Source organism: Cyrtonyx montezumae, unplaced genomic scaffold (assembly GCF_038088225.1).
Source record: "Cyrtonyx montezumae isolate F1298 unplaced genomic scaffold, pur_monq_1.0 scaffold_7, whole genome shotgun sequence".
In the NCBI taxonomy this organism is placed as follows: Eukaryota; Metazoa; Chordata; class Aves; order Galliformes; family Odontophoridae; genus Cyrtonyx; species Cyrtonyx montezumae.
The window spans coordinates 18,443,566-18,463,417 of NW_027072078.1; the positions used below are offsets into that span (position 1 = coordinate 18,443,566).

At 39.0% G+C, this 19,852-nt stretch overlaps 1 protein-coding gene across 1 annotated transcript in view; it reads left to right on the forward strand.

The window, feature by feature from the left end:
* STK39 (serine/threonine kinase 39) overlaps nucleotides 1-19,852 on the forward strand; it is an 88,686-nt gene that overhangs the window by 19,923 nt on the left and 48,911 nt on the right. Inside the window, 6 exon segments of the mRNA XM_065751106.1 lie at nucleotides 712-767; nucleotides 5,153-5,262; nucleotides 5,360-5,461; nucleotides 11,271-11,404; nucleotides 14,722-14,770; nucleotides 14,873-14,938. Coding sequence (XP_065607178.1) covers nucleotides 712-767; nucleotides 5,153-5,262; nucleotides 5,360-5,461; nucleotides 11,271-11,404; nucleotides 14,722-14,770; nucleotides 14,873-14,938 — 517 coding nt within the window.

Genomic DNA, 19,852 nt, shown 5'->3' on the forward strand with positions numbered 1-19,852 from the left:
ATTTATCCTGTGTTTTAAGAATGGGATACGCATTTCTGTTTAGGGGAAAAAAGCAAACCAAAACATCAAGGCCATTAAACCCCCCCCCCCCCCAGAGCCAGATTTTTTTTCCTTGACGTTATCTGAGTAATATGTTAAAATGGTGAATAGTTGGCATTTAAGGACCCACCATATTTTTGACATATTCAATTTCAAGTAGCTTTTTATCATGGTACACGTAGAAAAATAAAACTCCATTGGGTAGAAATCTAGAGATATTTACCATTTATTTTCTTGAATATTAGTATCTTTTCTGAACAAGTCAAAGGCAAGAATATATATATTTTTTTCCTGATAGTGATGCATTTGGACGTAAGAAAGCATTTGTTCTTTCTCTAAAGGTCTGAAAGCTTGTGAAGTTGCATTTATAAAAGGAGGCAAGACAGCTTGACCTCTATATTTGTTCTAAAAATCTGTCTCTGAATTCTGCTCGTTTTATGCCAAGGCCAAGATGAGTGGTTATACATAAGAAAGGAGTTTGTGAATTTATTCTGCATTCTGTTTTATTGTAAATGATTTCCATTTTATACTTCAGTTCCTGTTTCTGCCTTTAAAATGTTCAAATGTTATCTTGTGAAATTAAGTAATGTGGAGTTGTTTTTCATTTTGTTACATAAAAAAAGAGTATATGTATTCTTTACATAAACATAACTTTTTATTTGTACATTCTAGAGATTTGAAGGCCGGCAACATTCTTCTGGGTGAAGATGGCTCTGTACAAATAGCAGGTAATGTCAGTGGTAGAGAAGTAGTGGCTAAATTAAAAGAGATTTGAAGCTGCTGTAGGGTCAACAGATAAAAGGTTTTCTGTTGACTGTTCCTTTTGGGGCACTACAGCTGCAGGTCATCCAGTTTTAGAATGATTCGTTAATGATATGAGTTAGAAATTATTTAGTATTTTTGTGTCCAATCAAACATATCAGGAAACATTAATGCCCTCTGATTGTTTCCTTTGAGTCACTCATGTACCTTAAAGTGTTTGCAAATGGTGGCAGTTCTTGTTTTCAGGTTTATTTCATGAAATATTTCAGCAAGTAATTACTGGAGATTGAAAGATCTTGTATGTACTGCCCTTATCTTGGCCCTTATCTTTTAAGTAGTCACTGATATGTGAGACTTCTCACTGAGAATTTCTTTTAGTGTACTTAAGAGTACTCACAGGCCTTGACAGTTTATAACTCGTGACTCAGGGATGAAACCTTAGTGTTGAGTAGCCCTCAGTAATCACAGAATGGTTGTAACTGAAATTTCTGTTTCGTATAAAGGATACTCTCAAGTTCTGTATGAACTCACATTGTGAAGGGCTTGAATATTCTAGTGCCTGAAGTTTATGAAATTAGAAGGGAAAAAATATCTGGCAACTGAGCCAGCTTTAATTCTTTTACTGGAGTTTAAGACTTCTGAAATAAGTAGTCAATTCTACAGGCTTGATTTTTGTGTATTTAATGTACATTTATTCACTTGTTTATATCCTGCAGTTGTCTTCATTTCCTATAGCACTTTGGGCAAATTCTGCTCCAGAATTTTTAGATCTTCCTATACTCTAAAGGAGATGTCCTGATATCCCACTTAATACAAAATAGTTATAAAAAGTTCGAAGAAAATCTCAGGAAAGATCGGAAGAAAAAGCTGTTGACTTTTCATCATAACATTCACACACAGTCCAATCTGCTATCTTGCTAATCAGATAACATTCAAGCAAGAGCTTAATTTATCATTTTGTAGTTCAGCTCTAGCCCGTGGTTTCTTGACCTTTTCCTCCTTCTTGCTGTAGGGATCTTAAAGTAGTGAAGTTTTTATTGTACTGCTGCGGCATTCAGTACATGCAGGACTGAGGAATTTCAGTAGCTGAATAGATATGTGGAATGTGTCTTTCTGTCAGGTGTTTTTGTGCCAGGCTACTTCAGCTAAAATTTGCAGCAATATCAGACTTGCTTCATTATAGGTGTGGGGCAGCTGAACATTGCATACTAACTGAAAGGCACTTTAAATGCTAGAAGCTGCAATTCTTCCTTGTTATCCATCTGCTCTGATGAAGAAAAATCTCCTTTAATCTTTGCAGAATAGATACCTGATTTGCAATCTAGCTGTTGCATTCTGGCTTCTTAATTTGTTGAAAGAACTTGTAGGTCTTTTGACTGTTTATTCTTCTGCACCCCAAATTTATATGATGAAAAGATAAACCTATAACACATACTACTAATATATGGTATAACACTAGAAAACACAGTCGTCCATTAGTATGTAGTTATTCTAAGGGGCTATGACTCACAGATGAAGCCCGGTCTAGTGTTTCTCTGACAAAAGTTTTTGTGCAGATGTCAAAGACCACGCATTCTTCAAAGAAACTGAGTAGACTATATATTCTTCAAGGAAGCACAATAGCTCTACAGAGATGCCTGATTACAGACCTCAGAGGTTCTTTACAGAGACTCTGCTTGTTGACTCTAGAGGAAAAGAGGAAAGCATATATTTTCCTGTTCTGTTTAAAATTGAGTATACTTATTTCTCAACTACCAAATTCCTCTGTTCAGAGCAGGAAATTTTAGGCTTCCAATTCACAAACAAAATATTAAATATTTGCTTCAGTTCCTCAGGCATTCTGTTGTTATTAAACCTGTTTGGACTGCAAGATCTGGTGTCTTGGACAAACAAGATTGGTACTTCATCAGCCCTAGATGGGTTACACCATTCTAAACCTGAATTGTCTAGTGGGGCTCAAAATATCCAAGAAACCAGCAAAAGAACAGAAGTAAGATGAAATAAAGAGCATAAAACAAAGAGAAATCACAGTAAATTGTTGGAAATTCAGGAGGTACGGGCAGTATGCATGGTGTGTTCAGTCCATACATGAAAATGAGTTTCAATAAATCCAATAATAAAAAAAAATACAGCGTGTTTTGAGGATTCTTGCAGAATGTTTCTCACATTGGTTTGGTTTGTAGCTGGCTGTAGGAACTTTCCCATTTCAGCACAAGCTCTTAAAATGTTCACTCTTGTGCTAAACCATACCCAAAAAATAGGTTGAGCCTAGGCTTCAGCTGCTTGGGCCAGATGCAGGTGAAAAAATTATCAGGGACAACTGTTTGGGGACAAAAGCCTAAGCTTTCCTTAGCTTTAGTCTTACACTAAAATCTAGAGCCTCTTTCAAGAATTCATTAGAGCAAAGATTTTTTTGGCAGTTTTTGCCTTCCTTTGGCAGCTGCTTTGCAGCCCCACTGCTGTGGAAACAGTGCCTATGTCACTCCCCCAACCCTGGAGGTTGGCCTTGGCTGAGGCTTGGCCCAGTGCCCATCCCTGGTAAAAGAACCAGAGGAGAAATGGCTTTTGGAGCTATGCTATTTTGGCTAGTTCCTCTGCTTACAATAATCTCAAGATGCTTTACTAATAAACTGGAATTGTGACTCTTTCTGAATTTTTTTTTTGTTATTATTAACTGTGACTTTTAGTACCTAACACCTAGGTACTAGTGTACCAGCTCTTTCCTTGTAATGTTTTCCCCTTTTTATAGAATTTCTCCTCAATTATACTGCATCTGCAGTGTGATAGAAAGCTTGCCACTGCAGATCATGTCTGTTATTAAGCAGCATGTATTTGTGAAAGCTATGTCTGGAATGAGATGTGAATGTCTTGTTTTTATTGAGGAGCCATTGGGGCATTCTTCCTCTTTGCAGAAGTGTACATTGCTTGACTAGAATTGCAGTGAAATATTTACTTGATTTTAATTAAATGCTTCTGACATCGTTCCCAGTGAGGTGTTGCAAAACTTTTTTGAAGCTTATCCAGGAAGGGATTTTGCTTTGTTTTTGCTTGTTGTTTCATGGTGTCCTCTCCCTCTTCTTTCTTGTGACTTGTGTCTTTTTCAAAGATTAAGTCAGAATTTTAACTGTGCATCTCAGTTCCTGGAAGGACTTTTAAACAACTGTCTGATATCAACTATTTATCTTTGTTACTGAAAAGACTTTTTTTTCCATATCTCCCTTTATGTATTTATTTTTGTTTTCCAATTATACAAATTTCCTGGTTCTTCAAGAAAGCGTTACAAGTAACAGTGTTGACTTCAGGACATTCAAAATTTAGAAGCAGGTGTTTCTGAGACTGTTCACTCTTCTCAGAAGTTCAAATGAAATCTCTCCAATTCATAATTTACAAATTTTGGAGGAAAAGTGATTTGTTTTTATTCTTCAAATAAGCTGCAGGGAAAGTTAAGAATGCATGCATTGTTTGTGGTTTACTTCTTTTTTGTCTACTGCATTTCTTTGTGTTTTAATGATGTAAAGAGGTCCAGAATTCTATGTTTAATGGTTCATTAATAGAAACTCATGATAAAGTCTCCAAATCCAGACCATAAGAATGACTCAAAATCATTCTGTGTGTGGTCATTGGGAAAAAATTAACAGTAGGGAGTGAGTGTGGACTCAGCATTCCTGTCCAGTGTTTCTGGAACAGTCTCTTCCGTAATGTTGTGGACTAAAAAAAAAAAAGTCAAAAAAACCTCCCGCACCAAAACAAACAAACAAAAAAACCTCTTTTCCATAGGATGAAAGAGTTCTCTAGGTTTTCTTGGGTTAAAATGTGAGTTTTACTTAAAACCTCAGTTATGTGATCCCTGCTGATACTTTGGGAAGGAAAAAGAATATAGTCAAGGCAGCCTAAGAATTACTGCTGGAAAGTAAATATAAAATACATTATTTTAAGGGCTAAGAATACCCAGCCTGAAAATGTTTATGCATTCTTTGAGCAATATTTGCTTGCAAAGTGCATCTAAGTTATGGAGTAGAACCATATTACAAGGAGCACTTCAACTAACTAAAAAATCTCTTTGGTCCAGAGGAAATCTAAATTAATACTTTGTCATGAGAAATGTCTTTTGCTTGTCTAGCTGATATATTGACTTTGCTTAATGAGTATATGAAGCTAATGCCCTTCTAAGAGCAAATGTTGAATAGTAGCTCCTGTGTGCATTTTGTTTTCCTAATTAGCTAATTCCTGAGAAAGAACGTCTTCCTTTTTTCAGTTGTGGTTCTCAAGAGAATTAGCTTCACTTCTACTGTATGAAAGCTTTGATTTGTTACTAGTAGTTTAACTGGTTATAACTTCTCTTATTCCACAGATTTTGGTGTTAGTGCATTTCTAGCTACCGGAGGTGATATGACTCGTAACAAAGTAAGAAAAACATTTGTTGGTACTCCATGTTGGATGGCCCCTGAAGTAATGGAGCAGGTATTACAAATATTAAAAATAAATATATCCCTTACTCATCGAGTTTTAGAACTCAAGACTTCACCACCTTGTTTTTTCCTTTCTGGCTCTATTCCAGGTGCGAGGTTATGACTTCAAGGCTGATATGTGGAGCTTTGGGATAACAGCCATTGAGTTAGCAACAGGAGCAGCACCTTATCACAAATATCCTCCTATGAAAGTAAATATCACTTTATGTTAATGCTGAAGGGTTCTGGATTTCAGGTTGTTCTGTGTAGTTAAACATTTTTGGTCACTGCAAATTGCTCTCTATTGAGGAATGACTAAAAATAGGGCAATTTTGTAAATGCTGGTAAGGATGCATAGGCAGCTGTGTGAGGGCAGTGATGTACAAGGTAAAGACCTAGAAAGCTGGGCTTTGGGCCTTTGCTACTAGCATTTACTTTATATTTCATTCACGTTAGAGAAAATGAGAATAAAGGCTACACTTCAGTTGATCTCAGTCCTCGTGATCAACTGCTTTGGAGTCGGCACAGCCGGAGCTGCAGTGGCTGATTGAGGTACAGGGTGGGTTTTCGGGAGGTTCCAGTCTCTCGGGAACCGAGTGAGAGCAGCTAGTCCCAACGGCTGTTCTCGCGAGAGGTTAACGAAGCGTTAACGAGGCGCAGGTGTTAACGAGGTAGGTGTTAACGAGGCATAGGCGTTGCCAGGGTTTCAGCGCCCTCACCCACACTCCTCAGCTGATTAGGGCTGAAGGGGTATATCCCTGAAGGGCTCAGGGAGGGCCGCGAAGTATCACATTACAATTCATATCTATATATATATTATTATAAACCATTATTTATTTATTTACTCTCAATTTTTTTTTCGCTTCTTTTTTTTATTTTTTTTCTGTCATGGTCTCTACAAGACAGAGGGCTTGCCTTAAGAAGGCTGTGGCGACCCAGACAGAAGGTCTGCCTAGAAGTGTGGCTACACAGGTCTCTGGTTGCAAGGAGTGTCAGAGCCTGCTACTACTAGATGAGGGTGCTAAGCAGTTCTCCTGTGCAAGGTGTGAGCAGGTGGAAGATCTGCTTAACATGGTGGTTGAATTGAAGGAGGAGGTTGAGAGACTGAGGGCCATCAGGGACTGTGAGAGGGAGATTGACCGGTGGAGTAACTCCCTGGAGTGCCAGAGAGAAAGGTACCAGGGAGATCCCCCACAGTTTCTGGTGGACTCCCTGACCTGTCCCCGTAGGGCAGAAGGGGGATATCTGAGGGATGGGGAGGGCTGGCAGAGAGTCCCTACTCGGTGCCGTGGGCGATCTCCCCCTCTGCCTCCCCAGTGCCCCCAGATACCCCTAAGCAATAGGTTTGCAGCTTTGGAAGTTGAAGAGGTGATAAGGGGTGAAGTGCAGGAAGATTCCCGCAGGAGGTCACCAATGGCAAGGCAGTCACCTCCGTGCATTGAGACTGCCGCTACTAAGAAAGAAAGGAAGGTGATCGTAGTGGGTGGCTCCCTTCTAAAGGGAACTGAGGGCCCCATTTGCAGACCAGACCCAAACCGCAGGGAAGTGTGCTGTCTCCCTGGGGCTCGAATCAGGGACATTACTAGAAGACTCCCGGACTTGATTCGCCCCACCGACTACTACCCATTACTAGTAGTTCAGGCAGACTGCAATGAAATATCTCAGAGAAGTCTGCGAACTATGAAAAGAGATTTTAGGGGATTAGGGCGATTAGTTCAAGGGGTGGGAGCACAAGTGGTGTTTGCTTCCATACCTTCTGGGGCGGTGAAGGACACAGAATGGGCTAGGAAAACACAAGTGATGAATAACTGGCTGAGAGGTTGGTGTAGAGATAGACACTTTGGGTTTTTTGACCATGGGACGGTTTACTCGGCTCCTGGCCTGTTATCTGTTGATGGGACACACCTATCCCAAAGGGGGAAACGAATCCTAGCACAGGAGCTAGCTGGACTCATTGAGAGAGCTTTAAACTAGCTGTGACGGGGGAAGGGGATAAAACAGGGCTCTCCAGTAAAGCGCCTAAGGAGGCTGTGCTGGAAAAAGGGGTGAGGCAGATATCTCAGCTGAAGTGCATCTATACCAATGCACGCAGCATGGGCAATAAACAAGAAGAGCTGGAAGCCATTGTGAGGCAGGCTAACTATGACCTTGTAGCTATTACAGAAACATGGTGGGACCTCTCCCATGACTGGAATACTGGGATTGATGGCTACAAGCTCTTCAGAAGGGATAGACAGGGAAGAAAGGGTGGTGGCATAGCTCTCTATATCAAAGAGTGTTTTGATGTTGAAGAACTAGTGGTTGGAAATGACAAAGTAGAGTGTCTATGGATTAGGATCAGGGGGATAGTCCTTAGGAGTGACATCGTGGTGGGGGTCTGTTACAGACCACCTAGTCAGGATGAAGAAATAGATGAGATATTCTATAAACAACTCGTAGATGTTGCACGATGGCCAGCACTCGTTCTCATGGGGGACTTCAACTTCCCTGATATATGCTGGAAATACAATACTGCGCAGAGGAAGCAGTCCTTGAGATTTCTAGAATGTGTGGATGATTGCTTCCTGACTCAGCTGGTGCAAGAGCCTACCAGGGGAGATGCCTTGCTTGACCTACTTTTCACTAACAGGGAAGGACTAGTAGGGGATGTGAAGGTTGGAGATTGTCTTGGCCAGAGTGACCATGAAATGGTGGAGTTTGCTATTCTGGGTGCCGTCAAGAGGGTGACTAGCAAAACTATTACCTTGGACTTCCAGAGGGCAGACTTTGACCTGTTCAGGACACTTGTTGCAAGGGTCCCTTGGGACTTGCTCCTGAAGGGTAAAGGGGTCCAGGAAGCCTGGATGCTCTTCAAGATGGAAATCTTAAAGGCACAGGAGCAGGCAGTCCCGGAGTCCTGTAAGTCAAGCCGGAGGAGCAAAAGACCAGTGTGGATGAACCGGGATCTTTTGTTGAGACTCCGAGAGAAAAGGAGAGTCTATGTCCTCTGGAAGATGGGTCAGGCTACTTGGGGTGACTACAGAGAACTGGCCAAGATCTGCAGGCAGAAAATTAGAAATGCTAAAGCCCAGCTTGAAATTAGGCTGGCTACTGCTGTAAAGGAGAACAGGAAACCCTTTTACAAATATATTAACAGCAGGAGAAAAACTAAGGAAAATTTCCCTCCTTTACTCAACGAGGCAGGCAATATAACCACAGATGATAAGGAAAAGGCTGAGGTTCTCAATGCCTTCTTCACATCTGTCTTTAATAAACAGGACAGTTATCCAAATGGTACTTGCCCTGACCTGGAAGTCTGGGACGGGGTGCATAATGCACCCCCTGTGATTCAAGCAGAGACGGTCAGAGATCTTCTCCTCCATCTGAACTCCCACAAGTCCATGGGGCCAGATGGGATCCACCCAAGGGTGCTGAGGGAGCTAGCAGAGGTGATTGCCGAGCCACTTTCTGCCATCTATCAGCATTCCTGGTTATCTGGAGAGGTCCCACAAGATTGGAGGCTTGCCGATGTGACTCCCATCTTCAAGAAAGGCCGTAAGGAAGACCCGGGGAACTACAGGCCTGTCAGCCTGACCTCGGTATCAGGGAAAGTTATGGAACAGATGTTATTGAGGGAGATCACACGACACGTGCATGGCAATAAAGGGATCAGACCCAGCCAGCACGGGTTCACCAGGGGCAGGTCGTGCTTGTCCAACCTCATCTCCTTCTATGACTGGGTGACCAGACAGGTAGATGAGGGAAAGGCTGTTGATGTAGTCTACCTGGACTTCAGCAAGGCCTTTGACACGGTCTCCCACAGTATTCTCCTAAGGAAACTGGCAGCCCGTGGTGTGGACAGGTTCACTCTTCTCTGGGTGGAGAACTGGCTGGAGGGCCGTGCCCAGAGGGTAGTGGTTAATGGAGTTAAGTCCAGCTGGCGTCCTGTTACGAGTGGTGTCCCCCAAGGGTCAGTTTTGGGGCCCATCTTGTTTAATATCTTTATTGATGACCTAGACGAGGGAATTGAGTGTACCCTCAGTAAGTTTGCAGATGACACAAAGCTGGGAGGATGTGTCAAACTGCCTGAGGGTAGGGAGGCCCTTCAGAGGGATTTGGATAGGCTGAACAGCTGGGCTGAGCAAAATGGGATGAGGTTCAATAAGACCAAGTGCCGGGTCCTGCACTTTGGCCACAATAACCCCATGCAATGCTATAGGCTTGGGGCAGAATGGCTTGAAGAATGTGGAGAGGAAAAGGACCTGGGGGTGTTGGTTGATGCTCGGCTCAACATGAGCCGGCAGTGTGCCCAGGTGGCTAAGAAGGCCAACAGCATCCTGGCCTGTATTAGAAATAGTGTAGCCAGCAGGAGCAGGGAGGTGATCATCCCCCTGTACTCAGCTCTGGTACGGCCGCACCTCGAGTACTGTGTTCAGTTTTGGGCCCCTCACTACAAGAAGGACATTGAGGCCCTGGAGCGTGTTCAGAGAAGGGCAACAAAACTGGTGAGGGGCCTGGAGCACAAGTCTTATGAGGAGCGGCTGAGGGAGCTGGGATTGTTTAGTCTGGAGAAGAGGAGGCTCAGAGGAGACCTTATTGCACTCTACCACTTCCTGAAGGGGGGTTGTGGTGAGGAGGGGGTAGGCCTCTTCTCCCTGATAAGTAATGACAGGACGAGAGGGAATGGCCACAAGTTGCGCCAGGGAAGATTTAGATTAGACCTCAGGAAGCATTTCTTTCTGAAAGAGTGGTCAGGCACTGGAATGGCCTGCCTAGGGAGGTGGTTGAGGCACCATCCCTAGCGCTGTTCAAGAAGCGTTTAGATGAGGTGCTAAAGGACTTAATTTAGTAGTTGGGTAGAGATAGTGATAGGAGGATGGTTGGACTAGATGATCTTATAGGTCCTTTCCAACCTTATGAACTTATGAACTTATGAACTTATGAACTTCCTGATTGTTTTTATGCCTATTGGCTTTTAAAATAGAACAATATAGAGGTTTTCAGAAAAAGTGTGCAAATGATTATATGGAAGTGGAAGTCTGATATCTGATACCTATTTTTTAAAATAGGAGAAAGCTGCTGTTTGTTTTGTTGAACTAGAAATTTTAAGTTAAAATTTAAGTTACTCTTTAAAAATGAAATTTGTCTCCTCTGTTTGGTCATTTAGTTAATGATTTGTAATGTGTTTTTTACAAGATCTGATAAAGGTAGTAAGTGAGAGCTTTCTTGAAATGAATTTTGTGCCTTTGCTTTAAGAAGAGCTTGGACAATGTTAGGCTTTCAGGGAAACCTACTGGGGGAAAAAACAAAGTCCCTCCTCTTTTCCCCACAACAAACAAAAAACAAAAGCAGCTACTCAAAAACCTTGTGGCAGATGATGTTTGTTACTCCCATGGTAACTAAAAATTGTAAATATTCCAACTTCTATAATGTTAAGATGCTTAAATTTATAGCAGTTGCTGTACACATCACTATTTCTGAATAGGTGTTGTAGAATGGTGTCTAACATAGATAGAAGAATGAATATGATATTTTATTATCAGAGCAGCCTAAAAACTTCTGTTATTTATGCATAAGACCACCATGAGCTTCTTTCTGAGGTACTTTAAATCTTGCAGTGTTTCACTGAAGTATTGTTTTTTTATTTGTGCAGCAGAAATGTTAAATGCAGCAACCTTGCTTACTGTTCTTCTGTTTTACTCTCATGTGTCCACATTCCTCTCAGAAATCCACTGTCCAATGATGCTTCACACCCAGGCATAGGTTTTTTTTCAGTATTTTGGACTTCACTTGTTCTCATTTCTTTGGGGAATAGTGAGTGGTGTTTGTATTACTGATGTTTTAATGTCTATTTATATGAGTTGTTCCACTAATTGCTATGAGGATTGTGTAGAAATGCTATTTTGATGGTTAGTACTACTTAGTTATAAAGGGGAAATCAAGATATCTAAAAGTATGTACACCAAGGAACAGTTGTTTTCGTAATTTATACATCATTTGATTTGGTTTTGCTGAGAGTATTTTTTCTTGGGTTTACTGTAGGTGTTAATGCTGACTCTCCAAAATGACCCTCCCACTTTAGAAACTGGTGTAGAGGACAAGGAGATGATGAAAAAGTATGGCAAATCCTTTAGAAAATTAATTTCTTTATGCCTTCAAAAAGATCCTTCCAAAAGGTAGGTTTTTATTGCCATGTACGATGTAACTATTCTTTTTTTTAAATATGCAGAATATTTAGAGTTCTGGTATTTAAATATCGTTGTCCTTTAGTATATGGCTTGGATTTTGTGAGTGTCAATCATCAGTATCTTCATCTGGGGAGAAGAAATTGCCTCTGAATTGTCTCTTCTGAGTTGTTAACCTCATTTGCTTATATTTAGATATAGTGTTCTGATCTAAAAGTCCTTGTTCTGTATCTTTTTCATTGCAGGCAGGATAAACATCTTGATATATATCCATAAATGTAAGGACTGTTCAGGTTGAGGGAACAGAAGTATTGGTAACCAAATGTTATAAACTCTTAGCCTTTAAAAATTAGAAAAAGTACTGAATTACTAAGCTCAATGTTGTCTTTAAGTTAAATGTCTCCATAGAAAATTATTTACGACAAGAAATTTTTTTAACCTAAGATGGGATGCTCCAAGCTTGTAGAGTTGCTAAAGTTACTGTAGGCTTTTTATTGACTTTTTTTTCTTTATTTGGTGAATGGGGTAGCCAAGATAATAGAGGTGTTAGCAATAGTTTTTAAGTAGATGCTTGAGGTCCCAGCTTCCCAGTGCAAATCATTTATTTATTTCTTTGTTTTTATGCAGACCCGCATTCATAGGTGTCTTTGCTGAAGAGGTGGAGAAGACACATTCTAAATATCATTATTTCTTGAGAATGTTTAATGTATCAACTTTTTAAAAGTTTCATATCTGACATTTCTGGGGGTGGAGGGGGGGTGGGAAGGATTGGTCTGAAGGAATTGATTGAGTGGTACATATGGGTCTTCAGTGATGTTCCACTAGCATTAAGTTCAGGATATGTAGTGGTCAAGTTGAAAAGATGGCAGCAGCAGTACTAGAAGATATGTGTAATTAAGAAAAGGAATAAAAATTACATAGCACCATCCTTATTCTTGAAATCCTTCAAATTTTGCTTTGACTGAAAAGTCTTTCCCGAATCCTTTGCAACTGATGATCTTATTAATGAGCCCTAATGCTTGACGCTTTGCACTGCTACTTGCTGGTTGTTTATGGTTAGGAATGAAATCTTGTTCTGGATAATCAAGCTGGATAATCTTTGTCTATAGATGTTGTGGATGCTTCCTACCTGGATGTGTTCAAGGTCATATGCAACGTGACCTAGCAGAAAGCATTTCTGTCAATGGCAGTAGGATTCGAATAGATGATCTTTAAACCCTTTGGAATAGATAGTCTTTAAACTCTTCATACCCATATGATTCTGTGATTGTGTTCTATGAAGTTTCTCTTAAGTTTATAGTACCAGTAATATTCAAGGAAAGGTTAAATTGGTATGAAAACATAATTTAAAAAGTGACGTACGTTCTTTCCTTGAAGACACAATGCCAAGAGTTATCTGACATCAATATTAAAACATTAGTGTTCTAGTACATGTAGTATTTTCATAGTCAAGTTTGATCTGAAGTGAACAGTTAGCTTATAAGTGATGAGATCTATGTGCCAATTACTCTCAGTGTGACAGTGAGCATTCTTATGCTAAAGGGTCATTGCTATTTTTTCTTTTTTCATAGTCTGGAATTCATTGGGCACAGGCACTTCCATAGTTATGTCAGTTGTGGAAGTTGTACCTGCTATTCTGTTAAATTAGATGCATAGCACTGTGTTATATCTCAGATAATGATGTTTTCTTTTGGGCATCTGCATGAGTATTTATCTCCTCAGTGCAAAGAATGTGGGTTAGAGTCTCTGGCTATAATTCACTGCTTAATCCAGCATGAATTACAGACCGAGGAGTAAGACTTTCAGACCTGTTCAGAGTGTTTTTGCATGGGTATTGATGGAGCAGTGAAGAAGACGCTAGTTTGGATAAGGCTTTATGAAGAATCTAACTTTTAACTGTGTATATTCCTGTTAATGAAATATGATGGTGCTGGATCACTAAAACTTGCCCTAAGGTTTGGAGTTGATTTGAGGCGAAACTTTCAAAAATTGATGTAGAAACTGATTCTTAAAAGGCTTCCCTTCGTTTTATTGATTCAAGGGTTATATGTGGATTGCAACTAAGGATGGTGGTCAACACATTGCTGCTACTAAGAACTCCTTTATTTGTAGCATCAGGTACTTGGGAGTGGAAGCAAAATAAGCAATCATAAAACTATTGTCAGTGTCTAAATGGGATGCTTATCGTTGATGATCCAAGTTGTTTCATTATTTCTAGGAGTGAACAGCTATTTATATACTGTTCCTGTTTTCCTTTGCCTCCTTATCAGTTATGACCTCAGAGAAATAAAGCAGTTCATATTTTTCTTTCTTGATGACAAAACATTCTGTATGGAAGTTTTCCCCTGTTTTATCTAATCTGGTCTGTCAAATGAAAATCTACAGCAGATACTGCTTCTGTTTGGAAATTATGAATCTTGGAGATTCCAGCTCCCCTAAATTTAGCTATATCCAGAAAATGGTAGGGGAATGCATACCTAGTAGTATTTAAAAAAAAAAAAAAAAAAAAAAAAGGAAACCATATCAGATGGTTTTTAGGTCATCCCAAGAGGTTATCTTTTATCTCCATGGTAGTCTTCATCACCAGATTATGGTTTTGTCTGGGTATGTAGCTTTAGAATGCTTGAGGCTAGTGAAAATAAATCATTGTATTGGAATCATCATTTCAGTAGCTGAAAGGCTGTGAAAGTCTGTTGGGAATATTAAAAATATAAACATGAAGATGATCAGAAGAAACAGACTTGAAGAGAACTGCAAGTAAAGTTGAAATATCTAGGTTTTGACCTTACAAATTTTGACTTGATATTTCTTTAGTTCTGAAATGCTCCTGATAACTTTCATGCAGCATATTAATAGTATTGGTACAATTACTACCTGTTTGCATCACTGAAGAATATAATTCAGTTAACAGGTATTGATGTCTAGAAAATATAATCACATTTTTATTGCTGTGGAGCAAAGTTTAGTTACACTTATGGCGTCACTTCAGGAATCACATCATCTGACTTTTTTAATTTGCTTGCTTGTTTTAAGGGTTAAATGCATTTTTCTTAAAAGAAAAAAGGCAGAAGTTGGCAACTTAGGTACTGATATATATTTTTTTGGTATCTTTGCCGTAGGGAAACTTTGTTTTTTTTTCATGTGTGGTAAGTATGTGTGAATTAGTTTAGTAGCTGTTGCCATTCATTTCCCTATTCATACAGTACTAATTCAGAAGTATTCGAGACATACTATTTAACTAACACCCTGTACTGTATTCACTGAGAGGGGTCTTTGTTTCCTGTTCTAATTTATTATTGATTTTTCAGGCCCACAGCAGCAGAACTTTTAAAATGCAAATTTTTCCAGAAAGCCAAGGTAAAACGTTTAACCCTACATGTAAATTTTGCTCTGCCTTAAAATCTACACAATTTTTTTCCCCTGTATTGATCTTTAACTTACTGAATGTTGATTTTGCAGAATAGAGAATACTTGATTGAGAAGCTTCTCACTAGAACGCCTAATATAGCACAAAGAGCAAAAAAGGTGAGTGTGTTCATCCTTCGTGACTGGTATACAAGGGAAGATGGAGACTGTTTAATAGCCTTAGATTTTAGTTGACTTGACTAATCTGTTTTCTTTTTTCTTATATAATAGTTTCTGCAGTCTATTGTTCTCCAGGAAGCCTTGGGGCATTTAGACTTCCTCACTAGAGTTGCCAAAATATTTATTATACATATCACCATGACTTGTTTCCCTTCTCACTTCTAGAAATATACAGGTGAAACTGTTATGCAGATGGTGAGAGACATAACTGCACATGTGTAGGTTCATAAACTGCAGAAATTGTGTTTGGTTACCTAAAGAATGAATGAAAATATTGTAAATGATATTTATTGGCGAATATCTTGCTGTCTGTATTACCGTAAATGTTACATCCAAGCATATGGAAGTCAGGGTCAAACTACAAAAAAGTTCTTGAGTTACTTGGACCAGTGAAGCCTTATCCCAGAGTCTGAGTTAAACGCACAACTATGGCATATGCTGTTATTTTTGTTGTGCCTTTGGTACTTGTGTATATGTGTTTACCAGGTAAGGTGTAGCAGAACTGAAAAATTCTGTACAGGCAAGTATTTTAAAAATTAGATGCCAAAGGAAGCAAGTGTTCATAAGAGCTAATAAACAGGAATTAATTTAAAATTCTATTTGTAATCTGTGAGAAATTATACTTAATTAAACTTGCATTATTCTTTGGTATGAGGAACCTGTTAAGATTGCTAAGCCTATGAGACAGTATGCTCAGTTCAGCTTTCAAAAAGCAGTCTTCTTGGGAAGATGTTTTAAGGAGGAAGTTTCTAGAAAGGAACTGGCAAGTGTTGACATCCATCTTCAAAAAGAGCCACAAAGATGATCCCAGTAGCTGCAGACCTGTCAGTCTCACACTGGTGCCAGGGAAGGTTATGAAATGGATAATCTCAGGGGCTATCACAGATCAATTCAAAGTCAACCAGGGGATGAGGCCAAGAAGGCCAGTTACGTCCTGGCTTGTATCAGGAATGATGTGGTGAGCAGGACTAGGGAGGCAATTTGGGAAACCAGTGGCAAATATTTCAGTTTTAAGAGGTTGGAATAGAAAGCTGAAAAACAGCTGCTTTTGGGAGAGGTAGCTTACTGAGCAGTGCAGCATCAGCAAAATGTGAAGTACAGCTGATTGGCCATGTGGTGGCAGCAATGCCCGCATAAAAGTGGGCCTACCCATACTGGAGAGGAAAAGGCATTGCTCATTTTACTTCTTATCTGTTAGGGCAGGAGTTTAGGCATGCTCTAGTAACAGCTAAATTCCCAAGAAAGTATGGACCTCGTTAAATTCACCTCTCAGCTGTATCTCTGACCTATCCAGGTCAGCTGTAGGAATTGCGTGATAACTCGTATGTACCCATGTATGTAAACTTCTTCAATTAACTTATCATCTAGAATTACAAAATGAGTGCATGTAGCTTCCCCCTGTGCCATCAGCAATAGGTTAATGGCTGTCTTTTTGGATATTTTTTTTTCCAATTTTGTAGGAGTGATCTTTGAAATAAAGGCTAAATGATGCTACAATAATAAATTATAGGTATTTTAACTGCAACATAAAATAAGAAAAAAAAAGTTTTAGCTAGTGAAAATGCTAAATTATTTACTTTTCAAAATAATACAATATTAATAAATTAGAAATTTAAATTTTAACTCAATTTTGCTGTAGCTGCTGTTTTGAGGTATAATAAAATATAAATGTGTTTTATTATTTAAACTATTCATTTTAAAGTAAAAAAAAAAAAAAAGCTTGCGTAAGCAGAATTTGGTTACTCACACACATAACATGTAGAAAAGTCTAAGCGGTCACTCTTGGGAGGAATAACTCCTGCAATGGAAGAAAGAATGTCTCTAGTACAAGAGGTAAGGAGCTGGCCTTTAGTACAGCTGCTGGAGCAGGTATCAGATCTGCTCTGTTTTTTTTTTTTTTAATTTTTCTTGTATTTGCGGCATGTATAATTACTTTGCCTTGTTGCACAGAACTGCAGTTTCAGTTAATTTTAATGTTAATTTTTCTTTCTCATGACATAGTATTCTCATGCTTTACTGGTACCTTTACAGCTTATACTTGCTAACAGTTTTGATTGAAAATAAATTCATACCTGTTTGGAAATCCTGAAAGTGGTACACATGGCTTGTATTTGTGTGAAAAGCTTTCAACCCTGTAAGGATGTTTCCTATTACAAATACCAAATCAATAAGATTAAATAACTCTTACAGTGTGATTTTTTTTTTTTAAATGTGCTGCAAATAGCATCTTTGTGCATATATTCTCTGTCTTAGAAGCTCTTTATTTTAGTTGTGTTAATCTCAAAAATGCCTCTTCCTGGCGCTTCAGGTAATCAAGTTTAACACTAAAACACTTGCAGAACTGAATTGCCTAGGAGGAGCACATCTTGTCTGTTCCTATGCAGAACTTGCTTGAATACGTATCAGTACTGATGTACAAATTTGAGTGTTAACACTGTGTAATGTATTGGCCGATCCGGGTTTCATTAATGTGACTTCTCACTTGAGAGAGCGTTGCTGTTGTCTAGAGGAACTTGAGAAATGACTGCTGTGAATGCTCTGAGTTCAGTGTAGTCTAACAAGCAGTGGATGCTCTCCAAGGTCATAGTTGTCATCAATAGAGATGGAAGGTCAGACTAAAGCCTCTCCCTTGTTGGAAGGAGTTATGGTAGAAAAACAGTCTATGTTGTTGTGGTTGAGTCAGGGCTGCTTTACACCCCTGCTAAGCTGTTACTTCTTGCCACACTGTTGTGTAGATACATGCTTTAATCTGTTAAAGTAGTTTTAATTCTGGACTGAATGCTAAGTTATCTTTCATTTGTGACTAGAGTTGCTATATTTGAACAGAGGAAATGAGAAGCAGCTTCCAGAATTCCACAGTCAGTTTTGAAATCTGGTCACACTAACAAATTAATTATAACTGTAAGTATTCTGTATCCCCAAAGGCCATATGTCAGATTTGTAGTTTTATAATCCTGTTTCTTTAATTTTCAAAATCTTCTGCATGACTGCCATTTTGATAAAGTGAACAGGGAAAAACATGTATCTGCATTTCATTTTATAGTTGTCTGAACTGTTACTAGTTTCAAAAAAAAATCAATTCTGAGTAATAATTGGTCTCAGATTCTATTTTTTTTTTTGAAGGTAATATTGCTCTTTGCTGTTAATAGAAGCTCTTCAGGTCTTTAAGTTGTAAGTTACTGTGGGGAAAAAAAAAGTCAGCTAGCATAAGGAGATGATTAGTGTGAATGATAGCAGCTTTTATTAAAATTTCAGTAGAAATACCGTTACTGATGGGTTGAAACTCTAGCTCTGTGGTACAGCTAATTTAGGGAAATGGTTCTGAATAGCATGTTATCCTGTAGAAAAAATTAACCATCATCTGCATATAGTGGGGGGGAATATCATTACATCGTAGATTTCTTTTATAGCTCTAACAGTATGATACCACCTCAGCAAAGCGTCATTTACTCATTTAAGTAATGCATTTAATCTGATAGAAGCACCTCACAAGGATTGTTTTTAATTCAGCTGTGCTTCAGACCTCTTCTAGTGAAGGATGGTGCTAGTTTTACTTGTTGCCTCTCTGAGAAATGAAGCCTCAAACTTGTTGTTCATTTGACTTCCAAAATCAATTGGCTGTTATGTTTTTGCCTGTGTTGGATTTGAACTGAGGTCCCTATGTATAAAGTGGCTGAATTGAATCAGTAGATGTTATGAAATCTGTCACCTTTCTACAGGCCACATCATTATTTTGTCAATGCAGACAGCTACAGCTGGCTTGCTAGGTTCAGCTTAGCATTATGAGATTTCCCACTGTGCTCTCTTCTACTGTGTGATAGAAGAAGCCCTTCTGCCTGTCTCCATTCATCCTGTGTTAGTTGTGATTGTGCATATTTTTGAAACTTTGTCATGTGGAGAGCTGAAATGCAGAAAACTGTGAATGTAGGATCACTCAGAAGTGCTGCTATCTGTTGCTACTTTGTTGAAAGACTAATGGAATAACTCTGAGATAATTTTTGTTTTCATATGGACAACTTTAATGGTAACCTTAGTTCTAAAATGAAAATTTACCAAAAAAAATTAAATATTAGGACCAACACCAAGAGTAGTGAAAAGCAAATAAGTCTTCTTGATTAGACCATATAACGCTTGGGGAATTTCAGTTCACTAGTTTCATGCCTTTTGTTTAACCCCACGCCCTTCCCACACACACTTGGTACTGATGGTATACTTGAAATTCTTGAGGAGAATAGATCAAGCAGGACATCCTTGAGATTACGCTGCTCAGTGTTATTACAGAAGAATTAATTTAGCTAAAATGTGCTCTTGGCTGATGAAGGTATAAATATGGCAGGAGCTGGAAACTTCAATGTTTTAATCAGAATAGGCATTTTAATGCTAACAGTGTGGAAAGATGGGCCATAATAGTGTATATGCAAAGTCTAACTCCTGTTTAGCACTGAGAAGTAGCTTTGGGAGAAGATTGTTTACCTTCATATGGACTGTTTGAATAAAGTGATGTTTTATGTGAAGTGAAAAGGGGAAAATAACTATGAAAAAAACTGTATCCTAGCTGTGCTGTCTAGGAGAGGCGTAGACAGCAGGGGGCAGCCGTCAAACACAGCAGAGCAAGCAGGACTCAGTCACTAGCATGATGTCCAAAGTCATACAGGGTATAGGAACATTCCTATGTTAGGAGCTGCTCTAAGTCTGCAATTTTAAATGCTAAATGTCTTGAATAAGCTGGGACCTCTTGCTTTTTAGTTTAAAAAAAAAAAAAAAAGAAATAGTATGCGTGAATGCAGAATGTATTTCACTAACTTTTCTTATGTGTGTAATCAAGCCTTATATTTCAAGTAGAACAGGGAAGAA